At 43.7% G+C, this 21,991-nt stretch overlaps 1 protein-coding gene across 5 annotated transcripts in view; it reads right to left on the bottom strand.

The window, feature by feature from the left end:
• The window catches only part of LOC110509348 (retinoic acid receptor RXR-alpha-A), a 161,348-nt gene that overhangs the window by 27,712 nt on the left and 111,645 nt on the right, over positions 1-21,991 (bottom strand). For 2 of the 5 annotated variants that reach the window (XM_036967458.1, XM_036967463.1), the window contains exons 4-6: positions 17,353-17,518; positions 13,501-13,680; positions 8,594-8,778 (exon numbers count right to left, since the gene is read on the bottom strand). In XM_036967458.1, the coding sequence (XP_036823353.1) occupies positions 8,594-8,778; positions 13,501-13,680; positions 17,353-17,518 (531 nt within the window). The remainder of the gene's footprint in view (positions 1-8,593; positions 8,779-13,500; positions 13,681-17,352; positions 17,519-21,991) is intronic. The other 3 variants (XM_036967460.1, XM_036967462.1, XM_036967461.1) reach the window with 3 other exon arrangements.

The raw sequence follows: 21,991 nt of genomic DNA, 5'->3' as shown, positions 1-21,991 counted from the left end.
AGTGAATTAAACATGTTCAATTGCTTTCATTAACTTATTTTCTCTCTGCCTTAAGTTTAAGAACTTTATTGAGGAATAGCAACTTTTCATTAATGTATTTTTAAGTATAAACGTAAGGGAAAAATGGCACTTAAGTATACGTTTCTTCTTAAGAAGATATTGTGAATTCGGGCCTAGGCCAAGAGGGACCGCTGTGACCTTACAGAACCCATAGCTGTCTGTGAGAGAAACTCTTTTACATTCCTTCTCTGTGAACATCCTTCGCTCTGGAGGATAGGGGGCCAGCTGATCATTTTCTGAAATAGACGTAACCCTCCCCAGAGGAGAGACGTAACCCTCCCCTGAGAGAGATAGAGGGATATGGAAAGGGAGTGTGAGCGTTTGGGCTCATGAGAGACGCTTTGAGGACACCTCTTAATGCTTGACGCAAACATGAGTGTTTTTAGTTCCAGACTGAATTGAAGGCTTTGGTGTGCATTATTCACAGCCAATATCCATCTCAGACTCTCCTCTCACGGAAATGCCTGGCTTGCATATCGTCCTATTAAATTTTGATCACTTGTGGAGGGGAGAGATCAGAGACTGGCTTTTACATTTTTCATATTCTGCTTAAACCCCACTACAGTTGCGTGACAACAAAGAAAAATGTGGTAGTCAATAGATGATTTGTCCCTAATCCAAATGTCCTACAAAATTGTGAGTTGAGAGTAAAGATCTCATGATGGGCTGTTTGTTGAAGAAGAGTATTGAGAGTACCCTCAACCAAGTATGCTCTGAACAACATTAGCCTACCTCTCTGTTTGCACAGACACAGCAGAGAAAGAGAGAGACAAAGAATTATACAACTTGACAGATTCAAACAGCACACAAGGTTGGATTATACACAGACAGAATGAGAAAAATCCATAGCGAAAGAGAGAGGGATAGTGAGAAAGAGCCAGACAGAGGTAGGGAAAAATCCCCAGAATTGCGTGTTACCCCACTCCTCCCCATCCCTCCCTCCTTGAAGAGAAGGCCCTGGCTGGTCTGACTGGAGGCATGTTACTAATGCCTGTTTAACTCCGGTTCTAGGTCACCATGAGATAAACACACTTTATTCAGCTTCGCCAAACCCCGGTCATTAGACAGTGGCAGTCCCCATTCATGGTGTGCATTCACGGGCCCTGGCCTAGGGATTCACTAACACACGGGGCAGAGGGGATCCTAATATACTGGGGCTGCCTGCCAAAGGGACAGCGCACGGGGACACTGACTGTGCCTCTCTACCCTTGTTTAATCGACTCCTAACTATGGATGCACGATATATCGGTGAACATATCGGAATAGGACAATATTAGCTAAAAATGCCAACATAAGTATTGGCCGATGTCTAGTTTAACGGCGATGTTAAAAACCCATGTCAAAGCTACCGTGCATACCTATATAACATAGATACTTGATGTAATAACGCCACGTAAAATGTTGCGCTACACGTGCAACACAGCATTCCTAACCTAGCCCACAATGTCTGCTGTGTGGATCGAGCAGTGAACAAGTCCAGCAGTCATTTGAAAGAGTAAGAACATTTCAGTGAGACAACTCAAAGGGCGAAATCCATTAAAGCCAAGATAATGGAATTCATTGACCTTGACAGTCAACTGTTCCCTGTCATGGGTGATGTTGGCTTTTACTGACTGGTCGAGCACACTACCAAGTGCACTATTTTTCAGATGTTGCCCTACCGGAGTTACACAGTAATAGCGTCACTGCTATTAGTTTCACAACATACATACTATGGAACACCGTTTGGGTCTTTGCATGTCAAAAAAGATACAGTAGCACTGTCAAAGCTGTACAAAAAAGTCTGCAAACACCGGCCACAAACGATGTGTTCACAATACCGCGTTGGTAATAAAGCATAATTTGTTGGACCGCAACTTCTGGGGTAGCTAGTTAGCTTTAGCTTGGTACCTAGCTAGCACCAATACAACCAGCCTGAAAACAATGACCAGTAGAAACTGCAGTCATTTTCATTATTCTTAGCAATGATTTAGGAATCCTTGTGAGTAATTATTTGCTAGGTTGCTACTTATTTTTTTGCCTATTGAAATTGAACTTCAGTTCATGAAAATAAATAGCCAGCCAGCTACTTAACCCTGTTGCCCAAAGCTAACGTAATATGCAGCCAGCTAGCTTCATCTGGCTAGTGAGGCTCGACCGGGCCGGGTTATGTGTTGTGAAGCTAGCCACAATAGGGATTATGCACAATTGTGTAATTTGCAGTTTGCCTTCAAAATAAAAGTATGTCTTTGACAGTGAGGCAAATTTATACAAATAGTATAATTATGCAATACTTTTACTTTGAAGGCTAAGTGCAAAGTCCATTATTGTGGCTAATCCTTATTGTGGCTAGCTTCACATAGATGGGTCCGACCACCATTAATCAAATAAGAACTGTCTTACAAATTAGGGTTATTTTAGACAATGACACCTAGCTATATAGTTAGCTAGCTAACTATAGCTACTAAAGCAGATGTTGTGTTATTTGACATGTCAAATAGTGTTATTTGACATGTATCTTTTTTGACACGCAAAGACCCAAACGGTGTTACATAGAAATCCTGGTTATGAATGAAATGACTGAACAAATGAACCACGAAACAGCACAGCAAGTAAGTAAAATAAATAGGTTTTGATTATGTTTTACTGGTAATGGGGACATACGTAAATGCCAAAAAAATAACTTTTTGGTCAGTGTGGTGTGTGTAACCTTTATTTAACTTGGCAAGTCAGTTAAGAACAAATTCTTATTTACAATGACGGCCCGGACGACGCTGCGACAATTGTGCGCCACCCTATGGGACTCCCAATCACGGCCGGATGTGATACAGCCTGGATTCGAACCAGGGACTGTAGTGACGCCACTTGCACTGAGATGCAGTGCCTTAGGCCACTGCGTTCATGTGTGTGTGTTAACTATTTAACTGTACTATAACACTTAAAAGGTTGATAAAATTTCAAATATCGGTTATCGGTATCAGGTTTTTTTGGCAAGGAAAATATCGGATACCGTTATCGGCCCAAAAAATCATATAGATGCATCACTACTCCTAACTTTTCATATGATTATGAGGATCATTTTCAGTGTCAATTGAAATATAAGTAGAAGGGGAACTAGGAGGTGTCTCAGCAGTTGTCTTTAGCTAGGGAAAATTAGATTCATAAAAATGTCCCACATTACCCAATCTACATGGCCTATTGAACTACAACTCCCCATTACAATCATTACCTTAAACCATAGCAAGAAATAAACAAAAACCTACAAATATGGATCCACTAGAAATTACCAAGAATTACTCGAAAATGACCAAAACAACTGGTATTTCTCTGCCTTTATCAAAGCTAGATTTCTAGAAAAGATTGATATCCTCCTCTATCTCCTGCGGGGCACCCCCTGTTGGTGTCAGAGCCCCAGCGGTGAGATGTAGAGCAGAGCAGTTACGGCAAGGCGAAGCCCAGACACACACACACACACACACACAGAGTGATTTAGTGTGTCAGAGAGATGCCAGCCCCTCCCCTCCCCTTTCCCTCTCCTCCCAAATGTCAACGCTCATCACGTACATTTCCATCTACCCAAAAACAGCTCCCATTTACTCACATAACAGCCTTCAGAGTTCTACCTTCACTTCACAGGACACTTCCCCCCCAGAACAGACGAGTCCCAGAAGAAGCACTCACTCCCTCCCTCCTTCCTCTGTCCCTCGCTCCCTCCTTCCCTCTCCTACACAACTGCTCTGTGTCTGTTGTTCCAGTAGGATTCCTGAGAAACCAGAGGTTGGTGAGATGCTGTCGGTAAAACCTTAGATGATCAAATCACATACAACTGGTGTAGAATTCACAGTGAAATGCTTGCTTACGAGGCCTTCCCAACAATGCAGAGTTAAAAAATAAAAACAGTAACACAAGAGTGGAGCAATATAAAGGGAGTACCAGTACCAGAGCAATGGGCAAAGGTGTGAGGTATTTGAGGTAGATACAGTGCATTTGGAAAGAATTCAGACTTGACTTTTTCCACATCTAAAATGGATTAAATAAAACATTTTCCTCAACAGTCTACACAAATGACAAAGCGAAAACAGGTTTTTAGAAGTTTTTGCTAATTTATTAACGATAAAAAACATAAATACCTTATTTACATAAGAATTCAAACCCTTTGCTGTAGGACTTGAAATTGAGCTCAGGTGCATCCTGCTTCCATTGATCATCCTTGAGATGTTTCCACAAGTTGATTGGAGTCCACCTGTGGTAAATTCAATTGATTGGACATGATTTGGAAAGGCACACTCCTGTCTATATAAGGTCCCACAGAGCAAAGACCAACGCATGAGGTTGAAGGAATTGTCCGTAGAGCTCCGAGCCAAGATTGAGTCGAGGCACAGATCTGGTAGGTACCAAAAAATGTCTGCAGCACTGAAGGTCCCCAGCAACACAGTGGCCTCCATCATTCCTAAATGGAAGAAGTTTGGAACCACCAAGACTTTTAATAAAGCTGGCTGCCAGGCCAAACTGAGCAGTCGGTGGAGAAGGGCCTTGATCAGGGAGGTGACCAAGAACCCGATGGTCACTCTGAAAGAGCTCCAGAGTTCCTCTGTGAAGATGGGAGAACCTTCCAGAAGGACAACCATCTCTGCTGCACCCCACCAATCAGGCCTTTATGGTAGAGTGGCCAGATGGAAGCCACTCCTCAGTAAGGCACATGACAGCCCACTTGGAGTTTTCCAAAAGGCTCCTAAAGGACTCTCAGACCATGAGAAACAAGATTCTCTGGTCTGATGAAACCGAGATTGAACTCTTTGGCCTGAATGCCAATCATCATGTCTGGAGGAAACCTGGCACTATCCCTATGATGAAGCATGGTGGTGGCAGCACCATGCTTTGGGGATGTTTTTCAATGGCAGGGACTGGGAGACTAGTCAGGACTGAGGGAAAGATGAATGGAGCAAATTACAGAGAGATAAAAACTTGCCCCAGAGCGCACAGGATTTCAGACTGGGGCGAAAATTCACCTTCCAACAGAACAATGACCCTAAGCACACAGCCAAGACAACACAGGAGTGGCTTCGGGACAAGTCTCTGAATGTCCTTGAGTGGTCCAGCCAGAGCCCGGTCTTGAACACGATCAAACGTATCTGGAGAAACCTGAAATAGCTGTGCAGAGACGCTCCCCATTCAACCTGACAGAGCTTGAGAGGATCTGCAGAGAAGAATGGGAGAAACTCCCCAAATACAGGTGTGCCAAGCTTGTAGCGTCATACCCAAGAAGAGGCTGTACTCGCTGCCAAAGGTGCTTCAACAAAGTACTGAGTAAAGGGTCTGAATACTTATGTAAATGTGATATTTCAGTTATATTTGCTAACATTTCTAAAAACCTGTTTTTGCTTTATCATTACGAGGTATTGTGTATAGATTGATGAGGGGAAAAATTTTTTTTAAATACATTTTAAAATAAGGCTGTAATGTAACAAAATGTGGAAAAAGTCAAGTGGTCTGAATACTTTCCGAAATACACCGTACTTACACGAGGTATTTGAGGTGAAGGCAGGGTAAAGTGACTAGGCATCAGGATAGATAATAATACGAATGTGTGTGTGTGTGTGTGGTGTGTGTGTGTGTAATGCGTATGTACGTGTGTTTGTGTTGTGTCGGTATGCGTGTGTGTGTTATGTGTGTATGTGCATAAGTAGTATATATGAATGTGTGTTGGTTTTCTGTGGGAGTGTTAATGTTGTGTGTATGAGTGAGTGTTTATATGGTGTGTGTGTATATGTAGTCTAGTGTACATAGGGTCAGTGCTGATTGTTTGGGTACCATTAATTTCCTATTTAGCAGTCTGGCTATTTAGCAGTCTTACGTATGGCTTGCGGGTAGAAGCTGTCTCGGAGCCTGTTGGTCCAAGAGTAGCAGAGTGAACAGTCTATGGCTAGGTTAGCTGGAGTCTTTGGCAATTTTTCGTGCCTTCCTCTGACACCGCCTGATATAGAGGTCCTGGATGGCAGGGAGCTCGGCACCAGTCATGTACTGGTCTGTCCACACCACCTTCTGTAACATTTTGTGGTCAAGAACAAGTGACGTGCATTCACTATACCAAGCGTGATGCAGCTAGTTAAGATGCTCTCGATGGTGCAGCTGTAGAACGTTTTGAGGATCTGAGGGCCCATAAAAAATATTTTCAATCCTTGAGGGGGAAGAGGCGCTACAGGGCCCTCTCCACGACTGTGCGGGTGTGTATGGACCATGTTAATTCCTTAGTCTGTTGTATTATTCACGGTTGAGCCAGACAGAGTCTCGTACTCAAGTACTATTTGAGAAGGTCTGGTCACACAAATTTCCTAAGTGGCAAAGGTCCAGATGGATATCGTCATTTATCGGCGTAGTAACAAACCCCCACCTCCCACCCATGTGACCCCAAACTGTTTATACCCCTCTTGTTGGCGGAAAGAACATTTTGCAGTTTTATAGGTAATTTCCTGCAATTCTACACATTTTGCTTGAGGCAGAGAATAGTTTTGATGTTTTAAAGCTTATTTCCTGCGGCCTTGTGAAGTAATCATTTCACGGTAAGGTCTACACCTGCTGTATTCGGCGACTGTGACAAATACTATTTGATTTGATGTGATTTGTTCCTCATCCTGATGTTGGCTAATGGCTGCTCCCTGTCAATCAAGCGAAACCCTGGGGAGTCCCGCTCCAGAGAGGATAATGAGGATTGTCAGATTGCAGCATAGTTGAACTGTAATGGTGTGGCAATTTGTTGTGATAACACTGATTACATGTTAATAATGGCCATTTCTGCAAAGACACACGTCAGAGGCTGAGGAACCTGTTTCATACCGAGGGAACATTTTAGAAAATGGAGAGTGAGTGTGTATGTGCATGTGCATATGTGGATAAGTGTGTTGGTGTTATTGTACATTTACAGTGCATTCGGACAGTATTCAGACCCCTTGCCTTTTTCCACATTTCATTATTGTAAAATGGATTCAATAGTTGTTTTCCCCTCTTCAATCTACACACAATACCCCATGATGACAAAGCAAAAACACATTTTTAGATATTTTGGAAAAATAAAATGGAAATATAACATACATAAGTATTCAGACCCTTTACTCAGTACTTTGTTGAAGTACTTTTGACAGATATTACAGTCTCGAGTCTTGTTGGATATGACGGTACAAGCTTGGCACACCTGTATTTGGGGAGTTTCTCCCATTCTTCTCTGCAGATCCTCTCAAGCTCTGTCAGGTTGGATGGGGAGCGTTGCTGCACAGCTATTTTCAGGTCTCTCCAGAGATGTTTGATCGGGTTCAAGTCCGGGCTCTGGCCGGGCCACTCAAGGACATTCAGAGACGTCCCGAAGCCACTCCTGCGTTGTCTTGGCTGTGTGCTTAGGGTCATTGTCCTGTTGGAAGGTGGACCTTCACCCCAGTCTGAGGTCCTGAGCGCTCTGGAGCAGGTTTTCATCAAGGATCTCTAAGTACTTTCCTCCGTTCATCTTTCCCTCGATCCTGACTAGTCTCCCAGTCCATGCCGCTGAAAAATATCCCCACAGCATGATGCTGCCACCACCATGCTTCATCATAGAGATTGTGCCAGGTTTCCTCCAGACGTGACGCTTGGCATTCAAGCCAAAGAGTTCAATCTCAGTTTCATCAGACCAGAGGTTCTTGTTTCTCATTGTCTGAGAGTCTTTAGCTGCCTTTTGGCTAACTCCAAGGGGGCTTTCATGTGGCTTTTACTGAGGAGTCACTTCCGTCTGCCCACTCTACCATAAAGGCCTGATTGGTGGAGTGCTGCAGAGATGGTTGTCCTTCTGGAAGGTTCTTCCATCTCCACAGAGGAACTCTAGAGCTCTGTCAGCGTGACCATCTGGTTCTTGGTCACCTCCCTGACCGAGGCGCCTCTCCCCCGATAGCCCAGTTTGGCTGGGCGGCCAGCTCTAGGAAGAGCCTTGGTGGTTCCAAACTTCTTCCATTTAAGAATGATTGAGGCCACTGTGTCCTTGGGGACCTTCAATGCTGCAGAAATGTTTTGTTACCCTTCCCCAGATCTGTGCCTCGACACAATCCAGTCTCGGAGCTCTACGGCCAATTCCTTCCACCCCGGGGTTGGTTTTTGCTCTGACATGCACTGTCAACTGTGGGACCTTACATTGACAGATGTGTGCCTTTCCAAATCATGTCCAATCAATTGAATTTACCACAGCTGGACTCCAATCAAGTTGTAGAAACATCTGAAGGATGATCAATGGAAACAGGAAGCACCTGAGCTCAATTTCGCGGGTCATAGCAAAGGATCTGAATACTTGTGTAAATAAGGTATTTCTAAACACTTCTAAGAACCAGTTTTCACTTTTTCATTGTGTGGTATTGTGTGTTGATTGAGGGGGATTTTTTTTATGTAATCCATTTTAGAATACGGCTGTAACGTAACAAAATGTGGAAAAAGTCAAGCGGTCTGAATACTTTCCGAATGCTCTGTATGTGTGTGTAAACGGCTCCTGCTCTTCAGGACCGAGTACAGGGTGAACAGTACATACGATGTAGTGACTCACCGAGCTGGATGGCATGCCCAGGTTGGTCTCGGTGTAGGTCTCTGTCTTGGGTTCCACAGCGAGCTCGGCCTCCAGGACCTTCTCCACGGGCATGTCCTCGTTGACGCCGCTGGTGGACTCCACCTCGTTCTCACTGCGCTCTTTGGCCCGCTGGCGCTCCTCCTGGACGGCTGTGTGTAACAAAACTGGTTCCGGTCACTACTGCTGCTGCGGTGTTGTCTAGTGTGTGCGGTGTTTGTGTGTGTGCGTACATATGTAAATAGTGCGTGTGTATCATTATTATTACATTAAGTCTGATATAAAGACCGAGGTAACAGATCTACACTGAAAAATGTGAGTCCCCATAATTACAGGACACGTGAATAGAGACATGACAGGAAATACAGTAGAATGTGGACACAACATATACAAACGCTTCATACAAGGACCTTCTCTCCTGCTCTGTCTCAATGTAGAGCACAATAACAAACAACAAGCTCCTTTCATGACCACCATATATTGACACATTAATAATGGATGTGGTATGAGTCCTCATTTACGCCCTGCATGTTTACCACAGACACTGTGACAGAATGGCTTTGACAGACTGACTGGCGCACAGACACACATCAATGGGGTCTTTGTGTAAAATAATGTTGTTTTTAGTCTGTCCAGTAAATAACAGTCTCACTAAGTCTCTGTGTAAAGCGGGAACTTGTTGGATCTGCTGTGTGATTGGCTTGGCAGGGAGACACAGGAAGTGGTTTGTGTGCTGAGCAGACACCGAGGCTCACTGTGGCCGAGGCAACCCTAACCGCACCTCCACCCAGAGAGGCATATGTGTGTTCATATGAAACCGTAAGGGGAGGCGGTTGCTATGCGCTGCCTCTGGGTTTCAACCCATTTCTTCCCTCTCCTCTTCCCACTAAACGTAAACACTCCCCCACACACACATCTACACACACGCACACACACACACACACACACCTACACACATGCACACAAATGAAGACACTTCATATTCTTTCTTTCTTTTCTTTCTTATTTCTTCCTATTCCAAGTGCTGAATCACAGGGGTGGGGGTTCTGGGAAGGGGAGGACAGGGAGAGAAGAGGAGGGGAGGAGGAGGGGGGGGACGAGGGGCCCCACTTTAGAGGAACTGCTGTCTGGCGGTGGAGGTCAGCCCAAGGGTAGAATAGTTGTGCTGGAGTCAGAGAGAGGTGAGGAGGGCTGAAATCACGTTAGCTTTATTTCCCCCTTCCCCTGACTGGGAGAGCATCAATTCATTTAATCCTGTTTTTCTGCGGATTCGCTCAGCCTTTTGGACTACCGCTGCCTTGTTCTCCCCCTGCCTCAGGGTACAGGGGGGCTTAGGCTAGCAGAGTGAGGTGAAAGGCAGTAAATGATAATATCCTTGAACGGAGGTTGAGCCCTATGATGATATAAATAAGAGTGAATGGGGGTAGGGAGGGAGGGATGAGGGGTGCATGCTGAGGTCAAGACAAATTGGTCCGAGAAAGAAAAGCTCTTATCTACTTATCATAGACTCTCTTGTTTTCTCTTTTCCTTTGCTTTGGTTTTGTTCTGCATCTGACACTCATTGGTTAAGGGTTGGCTGAACATCTGCATGTTGGTCTAAGATCAGTTTTGTATTGTTTTTGCCTGGTGCAGTGGTTCATATTCAGAACAGGGAAAGCTGATCCTAGAATAACATAAAGTGATTTCTGATATGGAAGGGGACTGTGTGCTTCAGATTATGCACCTTAATAACTGGAATACCACATTCTGTCTCCAAAGCCATAATATTTCATGACTGAACTTAGGAGTTAAAACAGTATTCCAGATCAATAGTTCACCTTAGAGAGTGATGATGCGGTTCTGATGGAGAGAGCTAGTGTGTCATCCACTCTCTGCTTCCTACAGGAAGTGTGAACAAGTGTGCTAAGAGTGCTAATTTCCTCCTCTCTTATGAAGTGCTAAAACAACCTCTTCCATTTTCTCTCTCGTTCTCGCTCTCCTCCCTTCCTTCTCCTACCTGCTCTCCCTCTCTTGTGGTAAATCATTGCTCTTCAAGTGAAATCAGAAAGTATTCATCATGAATAGGTCTGCCTATGAAGGCTACCAATCACTGAAACATTCTCAAGCTAGTCTTGTCAATGAAAGAGCCCTGATATGAATCACCTGTAATAAAGACTTCCATATTCCATTAGCTGCTTATTTCAATCTTGAACGCCTCTGAGGAAGTCAGTAATTCTACATGCACAATGTGAGTCCTCTGCAATTACTGCTCCTCATTCAATAGTAATGAAGAGGCAGATGAGTTGAGCTCTCATTATCACACAAGTGATCTCAACACACTTCAAGTTCTCTACATGAGGAGCTGAATGATTCCTGACAGAGGGAAGGTTGAAGTGATTCTGTGTGTGTATGCGTGCGTGTGCACGTGTGTGTGTGAGAGAGAGGGATAGAGAGAGAGATAGAGAAAGGTAGACAGAGAGAGAAATAGAAAGATAGACAGAGAGATAGATATAAATACAGACAGAGAGAGGGAGAGGGAGAGAGAGAGAGAGAGAGAGAGTACAGACAGGCAGAGAGAGAGGGAGAGATTGTACAGACAGGCAGAGAGAGAGGGAGAGATAGTACAGACAGGCAGAGAGAGAGGGAGAGAGTACAGACAGGCAGAGAGAGAGGGAGAGATAGTACAGACAGGCAGAGAGAGAGGGAGAGATAGTACAGACAGGCAGAGAGAGAGGGAGAGATAGTACAGACAGGCAGAGAGAGAGGGAGAGATAGTACAGACAGGCAGAGAGAGAGGGAGAGATAGTACAGACAGGCAGAGAGAGAGGGAGAGATAGTACAGACAGACAGAGAGAGAGAGGGAGAGATAGTACAGACAGACAGAGAGAGAGAGGGAGAGATAGTACAGACAGGCAGAGAGAGAGAGGGAGAGATAGTACAGACAGACAGAGAGAGAGAGGGAGAGATTGTACAGACAGGCAGAGAGAGAGGGAGAGATTGTACAGACAGGCAGAGAGAGAGGGAGAGATAGTACAGACAGGCAGAGAGAGAGGGAGAGATTATACAGACAGGCAGAGAGAGAGGGAGAGATTGTACAGACAGGCAGAGAGAGAGGGAGAGATAGAAAGACAGACAGAGAGAGAGGGAGAGATAGTACAGACAGGCAGAGAGAGAGGGAGAGATAGTACAGACAGGCAGAGAGAGAGGGAGAGATAGTACAGACAGGCAGAGAGAGAGGGAGAGATAGTACAGACAGGCAGAGAGAGAGGGAGAGATAGTACAGACAGGCAGAGAGAGAAGGAGAGATAGTACAGACAGACAGAGAGAGAGAGGGAGAGATAGTACAGACAGACAGAGAGAGAGAGGGAGAGATAGTACAGACAGGCAGAGAGAGAGAGGGAGAGATAGTACAGACAGACAGAGAGAGAGAGGGAGAGATTGTACAGACAGGCAGAGAGAGAGGGAGAGATTGTACAGACAGGCAGAGAGAGAGGGAGAGATAGTACAGACAGGCAGAGAGAGAGGGAGAGATTGTACAGACAGGCAGAGAGAGAGGGAGAGATTGTACAGACAGGCAGAGAGAGAGGGAGAGATAGAAAGACAGACAGAGAGAGAGGGAGAGATAGTACAGACAGGCAGAGAGAGAGGGAGAGATAGTACAGACAGGCAGAGAGAGAGGGAGAGATAGTACAGACAGGCAGAGAGAGAGGGAGAGATAGTACAGACAGGCAGAGAGAGAGGGAGAGATAGTACAGACAGGCAGAGAGAGAGGGAGAGATAGTACAGACAGGCAGAGAGAGAGGGAGAGATAGTACAGACAGGCAGAGAGAGAGGGAGAGATAGTACAGACAGGCAGAGAGAGAGGGAGAGATAGTACAGACAGGCAGAGAGAGAGGGAGAGATAGTACAGACAGGCAGAGAGAGAGGGAGAGATAGTACAGACAGACAGAGAGAGAGAGGGAGAGATAGTACAGACAGACAGAGAGAGAGAGGGAGAGATAGTACAGACAGGCAGAGAGAGAGAGGGAGAGATTGTACAGACAGGCAGAGAGAGAGAGGGAGAGATTGTACAGACAGGCAGAGAGAGAGGGAGAGATAGTACAGACAGGCAGAGAGAGAGGGAGAGATAGTACAGGCAGAGAGAGAGGGGGAGAGATAGTACAGACAGACAGAGAGAGAGGGAGAGATTGTACAGACAGACAGAGAGAGAGGGAGAGATAGTACAGACAGGCAGAGAGAGAGGGAGAGATAGTACAGACAGGCAGAGAGAGAGGGAGAGATAGTACAGACAGGCAGAGAGAGAGGGAGAGATAGTACAGACAGGCAGAGAGAGAGGGAGAGATAGTACAGACAGGCAGAGAGAGAGGGAGAGATAGTACAGACAGGCAGAGAGAGAGGGAGAGATAGTACAGACAGACAGAGAGAGAGAGGGAGAGATAGTACAGACAGACAGAGAGAGAGAGGGAGAGATAGTACAGACAGGCAGAGAGAGAGAGGGAGAGATTGTACAGACAGGCAGAGAGAGAGAGGGAGAGATTGTACAGACAGGCAGAGAGAGAGGGAGAGATAGTACAGACAGGCAGAGAGAGAGGGAGAGATAGTACAGGCAGAGAGAGAGGGGGAGAGATAGTACAGACAGACAGAGAGAGAGGGAGAGATTGTACAGACAGACAGAGAGAGAGGGAGAGATAGTACAGACAGGCAGAGAGAGAGGGAGAGATTGTACAGACAGGCAGAGAGAGAGGGAGAGATTGTACAGACAGGCAGAGAGAGAGGGAGAGATTGTACAGACAGACAGAGAGAGAGGGAGAGATTGTACAGACAGGCAGAGAGAGAGGGAGAGATAGTACAGACAGGCAGAGAGAGAGAGAGGGTAAATAGGCCTTTATCCTCAACGGCATGTGCTGTACCTTCTCTCTTCATTCCACAGGCCAGACACTTCTGGTAGCGACAGTACTGGCAGCGGTTGCGCTGGCGCTTGTCGATCAGACAGTCCTTGTTGTCGCGGCAGGTATAGGTCAGGTCCTTCCGCACTGTCCTCTTGAAGAAGCCTTTACAGCCCTCACAGCTGTACACTCCATAATGTTTACCTGGGGACAGACACGTCGTTTTAACTTCAACAAGTACATAGAGAGTGGCTATTAGACATTTAAGACACATTTCCCACACACTTATCCTCAGTTTCTTATTGGGGATAATAAAGGAAAAATGATATTGATTACATACTGTTTGGACAATAACAGAGGGGTGAAAATGGTGACTATAAGCATAATGTATGTTACTATGTTATGACATTGTGCTGTCCTGATGAACAGCGTTTGTGAAGATCACTAACCTCTAAGCGTCTGTCTGATATCTGTCTGATATTAACCTTCTCCTCCACATCCTGTCTGATATTCTGTCTGATATTAACCTTCTCCTCCACATCCTGTCTAATATTCTGTCTGATATTAACCATCTCCTCCACATCCTGTCTGATATTCTGTCTCATATTAACCTTCTCCTCCACATCCTGTCTGATATTCTGTCTGATATTAACCTTCTCCTCCACATCCTGTCTAATATTCTGTCTGATATTAACCATCTCCTCCACATCCTGTCTGATATTCTGTCTGATATTAACCTTCTCCTCCACATCCTGTCTGATATTCTGTCTGATATTAACCTTCTCCTCCACATCCTGTCTGATATTCTGTCTGATATTAACCATCTCCTCCACATCCTGTCTGATATTCTGTCTGATATTAACCTTCTCCTCCACATCCTGTCTGATATTATGTCTGATATTAACCATCTCCTCCACATCCTGTCTGATATTCTGTCTCATATTAACCTTCTCCTCCACATCCTGTCTGATATTCTGTCTGATATTAACCTTCTCCTCCACATCCTGTCTAATATTCTGTCTGATATTAACCATCTCCTCCACATCCTGTCTGATATTCTGTCTGATATTAACCTTCTCCTCCACATCCTGTCTGATATTCTGTCTGATATTAACCTTCTCCTCCACATCCTGTCTGATATTCTGTCTGATATTAACCATCTCCTCCACATCCTGTCTGATATTCTGTCTGATATTAACCTTCTCCTCCACATCCTGTCTGATATTATGTCTGATATTAACCATCTCCTCCACATCCTGTCTGATATTCTGTCTCATATTAACCTTCTCCTCCACATCCTGTCTGATATTCTGTTTGATATTAACCTTCTCCTCCACATCCTGTCTAATATTCTGTCTGATATTAACCATATCCTCCACATCCTGTCTGATATTCTGTCTGATATTAACCTTCTCCTCCCCATCCTGTCTGATATTCTGTCTGATATTAACCTTCTCCTCCACATCCTGTCTGATATTCTGTCTGATATTAACCATCTCCTCCACATCCTGTCTGATATTCTGTCTGATATTAACCTTCTCCTCCACATCCTGTCTGATATTCTGTCTGATATTAACCATCTCCTCCACATCCTGTCTGATATTCTGTCTGATATTAACCTTCTCCTCCACATCCTGTCTGATATTATGTCTGATATTAACCATCTCCTCCACATCCTGTCTGATATTCTGTCTCATATTAACCTTCTCCTCCACATCCTGTCTGATATTCTGTCTGATATTAACCTTCTCCTCCACATCCTGTCTAATATTCTGTCTGATATTAACCATCTCCTCCACATCCTGTCTGATATTCTGTCTGATATTAACCTTCTCCTCCACATCCTGTCTGATATTCTGTCTGATATTAACCTTCTCCTCCACATCCTGTCTGATATTCTGTCTGATATTAACCATCTCCTCCACATCCTGTCTGATATTCTGTCTGATATTAACCTTCTCCTCCACATCCTGTCTGATATTATGTCTGATATTAACCATCTCCTCCACATCCTGTCTGATATTCTGTCTCATATTAACCTTCTCCTCCACATCCTGTCTGATATTCTGTTTGATATTAACCTTCTCCTCCACATCCTGTCTAATATTCTGTCTGATATTAACCATATCCTCCACATCCTGTCTGATATTCTGTCTGATATTAACCTTCTCCTCCTCATCCTGTCTGATATTCTGTCTGATATTAACCTTCTCCTCCACATCCTGTCTGATATTCTGTCTGATATTAACCATCTCCTCCACATCCTGTCTGATATTCTGTCTGATATTAACCTTCTCCTCCACATCCTGTCTGATATTCTGTCTGATATTAACCATCTCCTCCACATCCTGTCTGATATTCTGTCTGATATTAACCATCTCCTCCACATCCTGTCTGATATTCTGTGTGATATTAACCATCTCCTCCACATCCTGTCTGATATTAACCATCTCCTCCACATCCTGTCTGATATTCTGTATGATATTAACCATCTCCTCCACATCCTGTCTGATATTCTGTTTGATATTAACCTTCTCCTCCACATCCTGTCTAATATTCTGTCTGATATTAACCATCTCCTCCACATCCTGTCTGATATTCTGTCTGATATTAACCTTCTCCTCCCCATCCTGTCTGATATTCTGTCTGATATTAACCTTCTCCTCCACATCCTGTCTGATATTCTGTCTGATATTAACCATCTCCTCCACATCCTGTCTGATATTCTGTCTGATATTAACCTTCTCCTCCACATCCTGTCTGATATTCTGTCTGATATTAACCATCTCCTCCACATCCTGTCTGATATTAACCATCTCCTCCACATCCTGTCTGATATTCTGTATGATATTAACCATCTCCTCCACATCCTGTCTGATATTAACCATCTCCTCCACATCCTGTCTGATATTCTGTATGATATTAACCATCTCCTCCACATCCTGTCTGATATTAACCATCTCCTCCACATCATGTCTGATATTCTGTCTCCTCCACATCCTGTCTGATATTAACCATCTCCTCCACATCATGTCTGATATTAACCATCTCCTCCACATCATGTCTGATATTCTGTCTCCTCCACATCCTGTCTGATACTAACCATCTCCTCCACATCCTGTCTGATATTCTGTATGATATTAACCATTTCCTCCACATCCTGTCTGATATTCTGTCTGATATTAACCTTCTCCTCCACATCCTGTCTGATATTCTGTATGATTTTAACCATCTCCTCCACATCCTGTCTGATATTAACCATCTCCTCCACATCCTGTCTGATATTCTGTATGATATTAACCATCTCCTCCACATCCTGTCTTATATTAACCATCTTCTTCACATCCTGTCTGATATTCTATCTGATATTAACCATCTCCTCCACATCCTGTCTGATATTCTGTATGATATTAACCATCTCCTCCACATCCTATCAAATATTAACCATCTCCTCCACATCCTGTCTGATATTCTGTCAAATATTAACCATCTCCTCCACATCCTGTCTGATATTCTGTCAAATGTTAACCATCTCCTCCACATCCTGTCTGATACGAGGCAAAGTGCAGTAGAGTAAAACACTTCCTCTCCCTGTGCTGCAGACACCACAGCCGCTTTCATTCCTCGTTAACCCAGCTAAGAGAAAGTATGAGGTGTGTTAAGTATCTACGGCGTATATGAGTCAGGCTTTCAGTGTGAGTGTGACTGTGTGTGTGTGTGTGTGTGTGTGTGTGTGTGTGTGTGTGTGTGGACTCACGTGAAATTGTGATGACCATGGTGGTATTGCAGTAGCCACAGATGACACAGACGTGTCAGTGGTGTGTGTGTGTGTGTTTGGGTGCATGTATGACTGTAACCTTAGGGCACCTACTGTACCTGAGGAGCGGTCTCCGCAGATGGCACAGATGTGTTTGGTGAGGGAGAGAGGCATGCACCCCGGCGAGGGCTGGGCGGGCACCTTCATCACCCCGTTGAGACCCAGCGGGGGTTTGATGTCCTCCGAGCTGCTGACCGAGTTCATCTGGGAGTTCAGCTGGAACATCAACACACACAAACACAGGAACAGACAGGTCACAACGCCACTCTGACACTGACACTCAGAATGTCATCCACACACTTCATCAGATTATACAGCTGAAATGGCAATGTGATGCAGTGTGGATACTTTACATCATCATCCAGGGGCAGCTCTGTTTTCAGCAAGATAATGATTACAGCAAGATTAAGCATAGACTAGGGAGAGTAGACCTCAGCACACAGAAAACAGAATGGCTGAGTATGTATCCATGCAGCTGAGCTGATTGGGAGGTTTAAGCTAACTACAGTTTGGCTGTAGTTCCAGTAGCAGCCTAGCAGGCTTTCTCCCTCTACTCCCTTGCCTGTTTCATATCTAAAACCTGTCACTGCTAGATCCTGCACCACTTAACCGGAGGAGTTCTTTAATTCATGCTCTCAACAACCCCCCTAGCCTCCACATGCTCAGCGCTAGCATAACTTCAATGCAACATTTAGCAGTACAGCAGAATAAAGGGCCAGTGTTTGTTTTAGCAAGAGAGTGTTCTAAGTAAGAACTTGAAAGGTTCTCCTCCAGTGCATTAGGGAGGGGCACGGTTATTTCAATATTACAATATCCAAACGTACGTTAGTTGTTGATCATGTGTGAGTAATCACTTTTTACGGAAAAAAATATGTGTATTTCTAACAATGAAAATATTTTTTTCTAAATTCAATTAAAATATCCATGTGACATTGTTACATGCAAGAAATTATTAATTTAATAAAACAATAAACTTTTGAATGTAGTTTATATGTGGTGTGAACCCCCAAAAAGACAGATAGCCTTCACCAAAGATTATAGTTTGTTGCTTTTGTTGGCCAATCAAATGGGCAAATATCTCCATGTGTAGCAAGTGAAGTGAAAGATCACTAATGGAAATAAAAGTACGGAATTAAAAGTTCAAACACCCATCCCTACGGTGCACTCAGCTCTGCTGTGAAACCGAGCTTCAATAATGTTTATGTGAAAACCCCCTCTCCAACTGTGTAGCTTCACATGGAGAACTAAGAGACACTAATCAACTATGCTGTGCTGTTATAGTGGAGTTACTAAGAAGCTCAATTACCACTCAACAATAATTCATTGATATAGGCAGAACTAGCTAGCTAGCCAACCATTTGTACAGCTATGGAAAAAACCGAGCCATGTCTGTGTCAGCATGCTCTAAAAACCATGATGTCAAAATGACCAAAATAGAAGCAAAAAGTACAAATAATTCACTTTGGGACTGAATGTGCAGGTTTTTTTTCATGGAAACATTTAAGAACTCTATAGATTCTACAGCCAATAACAAATAGTATATAAACAGTATGACAGTGGTCATATTACTGTAGTATTACCAAGTGATGTATTTCTTTAACAACAACAATGCCATCCTTTCAAAATCAACACCTATCCTGGTGTTGACGTGTATGTCAGACAGGGGGAGACTTGCTAGACTGCTTGCTAGACTGGGGTACAGGGGATACTGTGGGTTCACATGTCCTAGCTAGCTAGCATATGTCTTAATTGAGTTACTGCACATTGTAAAGACACATGTCTTACAGAGCCAATGCTAATCACACTAAATAGCTTGTGGCATAGAAACACAGACAGTGTTTGTAGAGTGTGAGAGAAGAAGATGAAAGAAACATGTTGTATTCAAGATATAATGATGAAAATAACACGATGCTGCAGTTCATGCTAGCCTTTCGAACCCTTCTTCAGGTGAGTTTCCAAAGCTCTGTCAAGGACTAATTAGTATACTGTCTATGTTTCCACATGAACTATATACAAAGACAAACATATCCCCTTTCTTTCTGACATGGCCACAGGGCACACACAGATGTACAGTGGTACGCTGACAGGCCGCACACACCCACTTGATTTAGCTGTGCTGTACACACAGGACACCCCCACATCAAGGGTCAAATGAGCAGCAGCAAACTACCAAAGCCTCGTCATACATACTGTACACTTACACTGTACATGCTTTCACACATGTTCACATACATGTGCACACATCTACACACATACATGCAATCTGATTGGACTGACTTCCTTCTTGGCAGAAAATCGGATCTAATTGAATCATTGTCATATAGCGACTGAAACTCAAGGCTATAGAAATTGATATGATGTGTATTACTGAGCTTATGTTACAAAGACAATAGATTACATTGAAGACGTCATGTGTAGTGCCATAATTCAGATATACACTACTTCATTTACATAGATAGAACTCCATGTATATCTACTGATGGTGTTAAATCAGGTTTCCTTGATATTACAAAAGGTGTCCCACAGGGGTTGATTCTGGGTCCTGTTTTTTTTTTACTGTTAACATAAAAAATATCGACTTGTTTGTACAAAGAATGTACATGCCTATGTCCTGCCTCTTGCTAAATAGTAAAAAGCAGATTCAGTTTAAGTTCCTATCAGTCCTAGACTATAGCGACATCTATATGTTCGCAGCTGCCACTTCATTAAAGCTGTCAGATGCAGTTTATCAAAGAGCACTGCGCTTTATGACGGGCACCAATTTTAGTAATCATTACTGGATTCTCTACCAGAAAGTTGGTTGGTCCTCTTCGATGTCACGTAGGTTGATACATTGCTATGTTTTAATTTATAAAGTCCTTTTACAAAAAGTCCCACTTTATCAAACATCATTACTAACCTTTAGACATACGAGTTACCACACCTGGTCTCAGGGATGGTTAACTCTAGAAACTCCTTTGGTCTCTACTGAGTTAGGTAAATCAGCTTTTTGTTTTCTTGCACCTTATTTGTGGAACAATCTTCAAAACGTTCTAAAATGTGATGTTCTGGTGTCTCTAATGTAATTCAGAAAGTTGATTGGGAACCTTATTACTGGTGAATGTGTTTTTTTATGACAGTGTTTTTCTTTCTTCCTGCTTGCATTTGGTATTTATATTGATGTGTGTAAAAGAGACCTTGGTCTCAGTATGACTCCCTGATAAAATAAAGGTTTAATAAAATGTATAAAGACCGTCAGTGCATTCATACAGACTGTCAGTGCATTCATATAGACTGTCAGTGCATTCATATAGACTGTCAGGGCATTCATATAGACTGTCAGGGCATTCATACAGACTGTCAGTGCATTCATATAGACTGTCAGTGCATTCATATAGACTGTCAGGGCATTCATATAGACTGTCAGGGCATTCATACAGACTGTCAGTGCATTCATACAGACTGTCAGTGCATTCATATAGACTGTCAGTGCATTCATATAGACTGTCAGGGCATTCATATAGACTGTCAGGGCATTCATACAGACTGTCAGTGCATTCATATAGACTGTCAGTGCATTCATATAGACTGTCAGGGCATTCATATAGACTGTCAGGGCATTCATACAGACTGTCAGTGCATTCATACAGACTGTCAGTGCATTCATATAGACTGTCAGTGCATTCATATAGACTGTCAGGGCATTCATATAGACTGTCAGGGCATTCATACAGACTGTCAGTGCATTCATATAGACTGTCAGTGCATTCATATAGACTGTCAGGGCATTCATATAGACTGTCAGGGCATTCATACAGACTGTCAGTGCATTCATACAGACTGTCAGTGCATTCATATAGACTGTCAGTGCATTCATATAGACTGTCAGGCATTCATATAGACTGTCAGGGCATTCATAGAGACTGTCAGGGCATTCATATAAACTGTCAGGGCATTCATATAGACTGTCAGTGCATTCATATAGACTGTCAGTGCATTCATATAGACAGTCAGGGCATTCATATAGACTGTCAGTGCACTCATATAGACTGTCAGGGCATTCATATAGACTGTCAGTGCATTCATACAGACTGTCAGTGCACTCATATAGACTGTCAGGGCATTCATATAGACTGTCAGGGCACTCATATAGACTGTCAGTGCACTCATATAGACTGTCAGTGCACTCATATGGACTGTCAGGGCATTAATATAGACTGTCAGTGCATTCATACAGACTGTCAGTGCATTCATATAGACTGTCAGTGCATTCATACAGACTGTCAAAAAATTGTCATTGATGATTTTCTCAAGGAACATGCAACTGTGAGCACATCTTTGGTTTATAAACACACCCACCCACACACACACACACACACGCACACCCAACCGCACACACGCACACACCCAAACACACCTGCACACCGTTTTTTATTTATTTGTTTTTATCTGTATTGTTGTTTATCACTTAAACTTCAACAGTTACACTGCTCTCCTTGCCGGGGTGGGCTGGGTGTCTCTCTCTCCAGTGCTTCTCTCTTTCCCAGAGCAGTACATGGATGGTGGGGGGATTGAAGGGGCTCAGTCCTGGGTCTGAAAATAGAATACAACCCCCTCCCCACTACCACCACCACCGCCACACACAACCAGGCAAGATGTGTATGTGGAGTCTACCATGACTGGGGAAAATCCCTGGACGATCATCAAATCAAATTGTAT

This window comes from Oncorhynchus mykiss, chromosome Y, assembly GCF_013265735.2.
Source record: "Oncorhynchus mykiss isolate Arlee chromosome Y, USDA_OmykA_1.1, whole genome shotgun sequence".
Classification (NCBI taxonomy): Eukaryota; Metazoa; Chordata; class Actinopteri; order Salmoniformes; family Salmonidae; genus Oncorhynchus; species Oncorhynchus mykiss.
The sequence above is the reverse complement of the archived record's forward strand: the minus strand, read 5'-3'. Positions and strand labels throughout refer to the sequence as shown.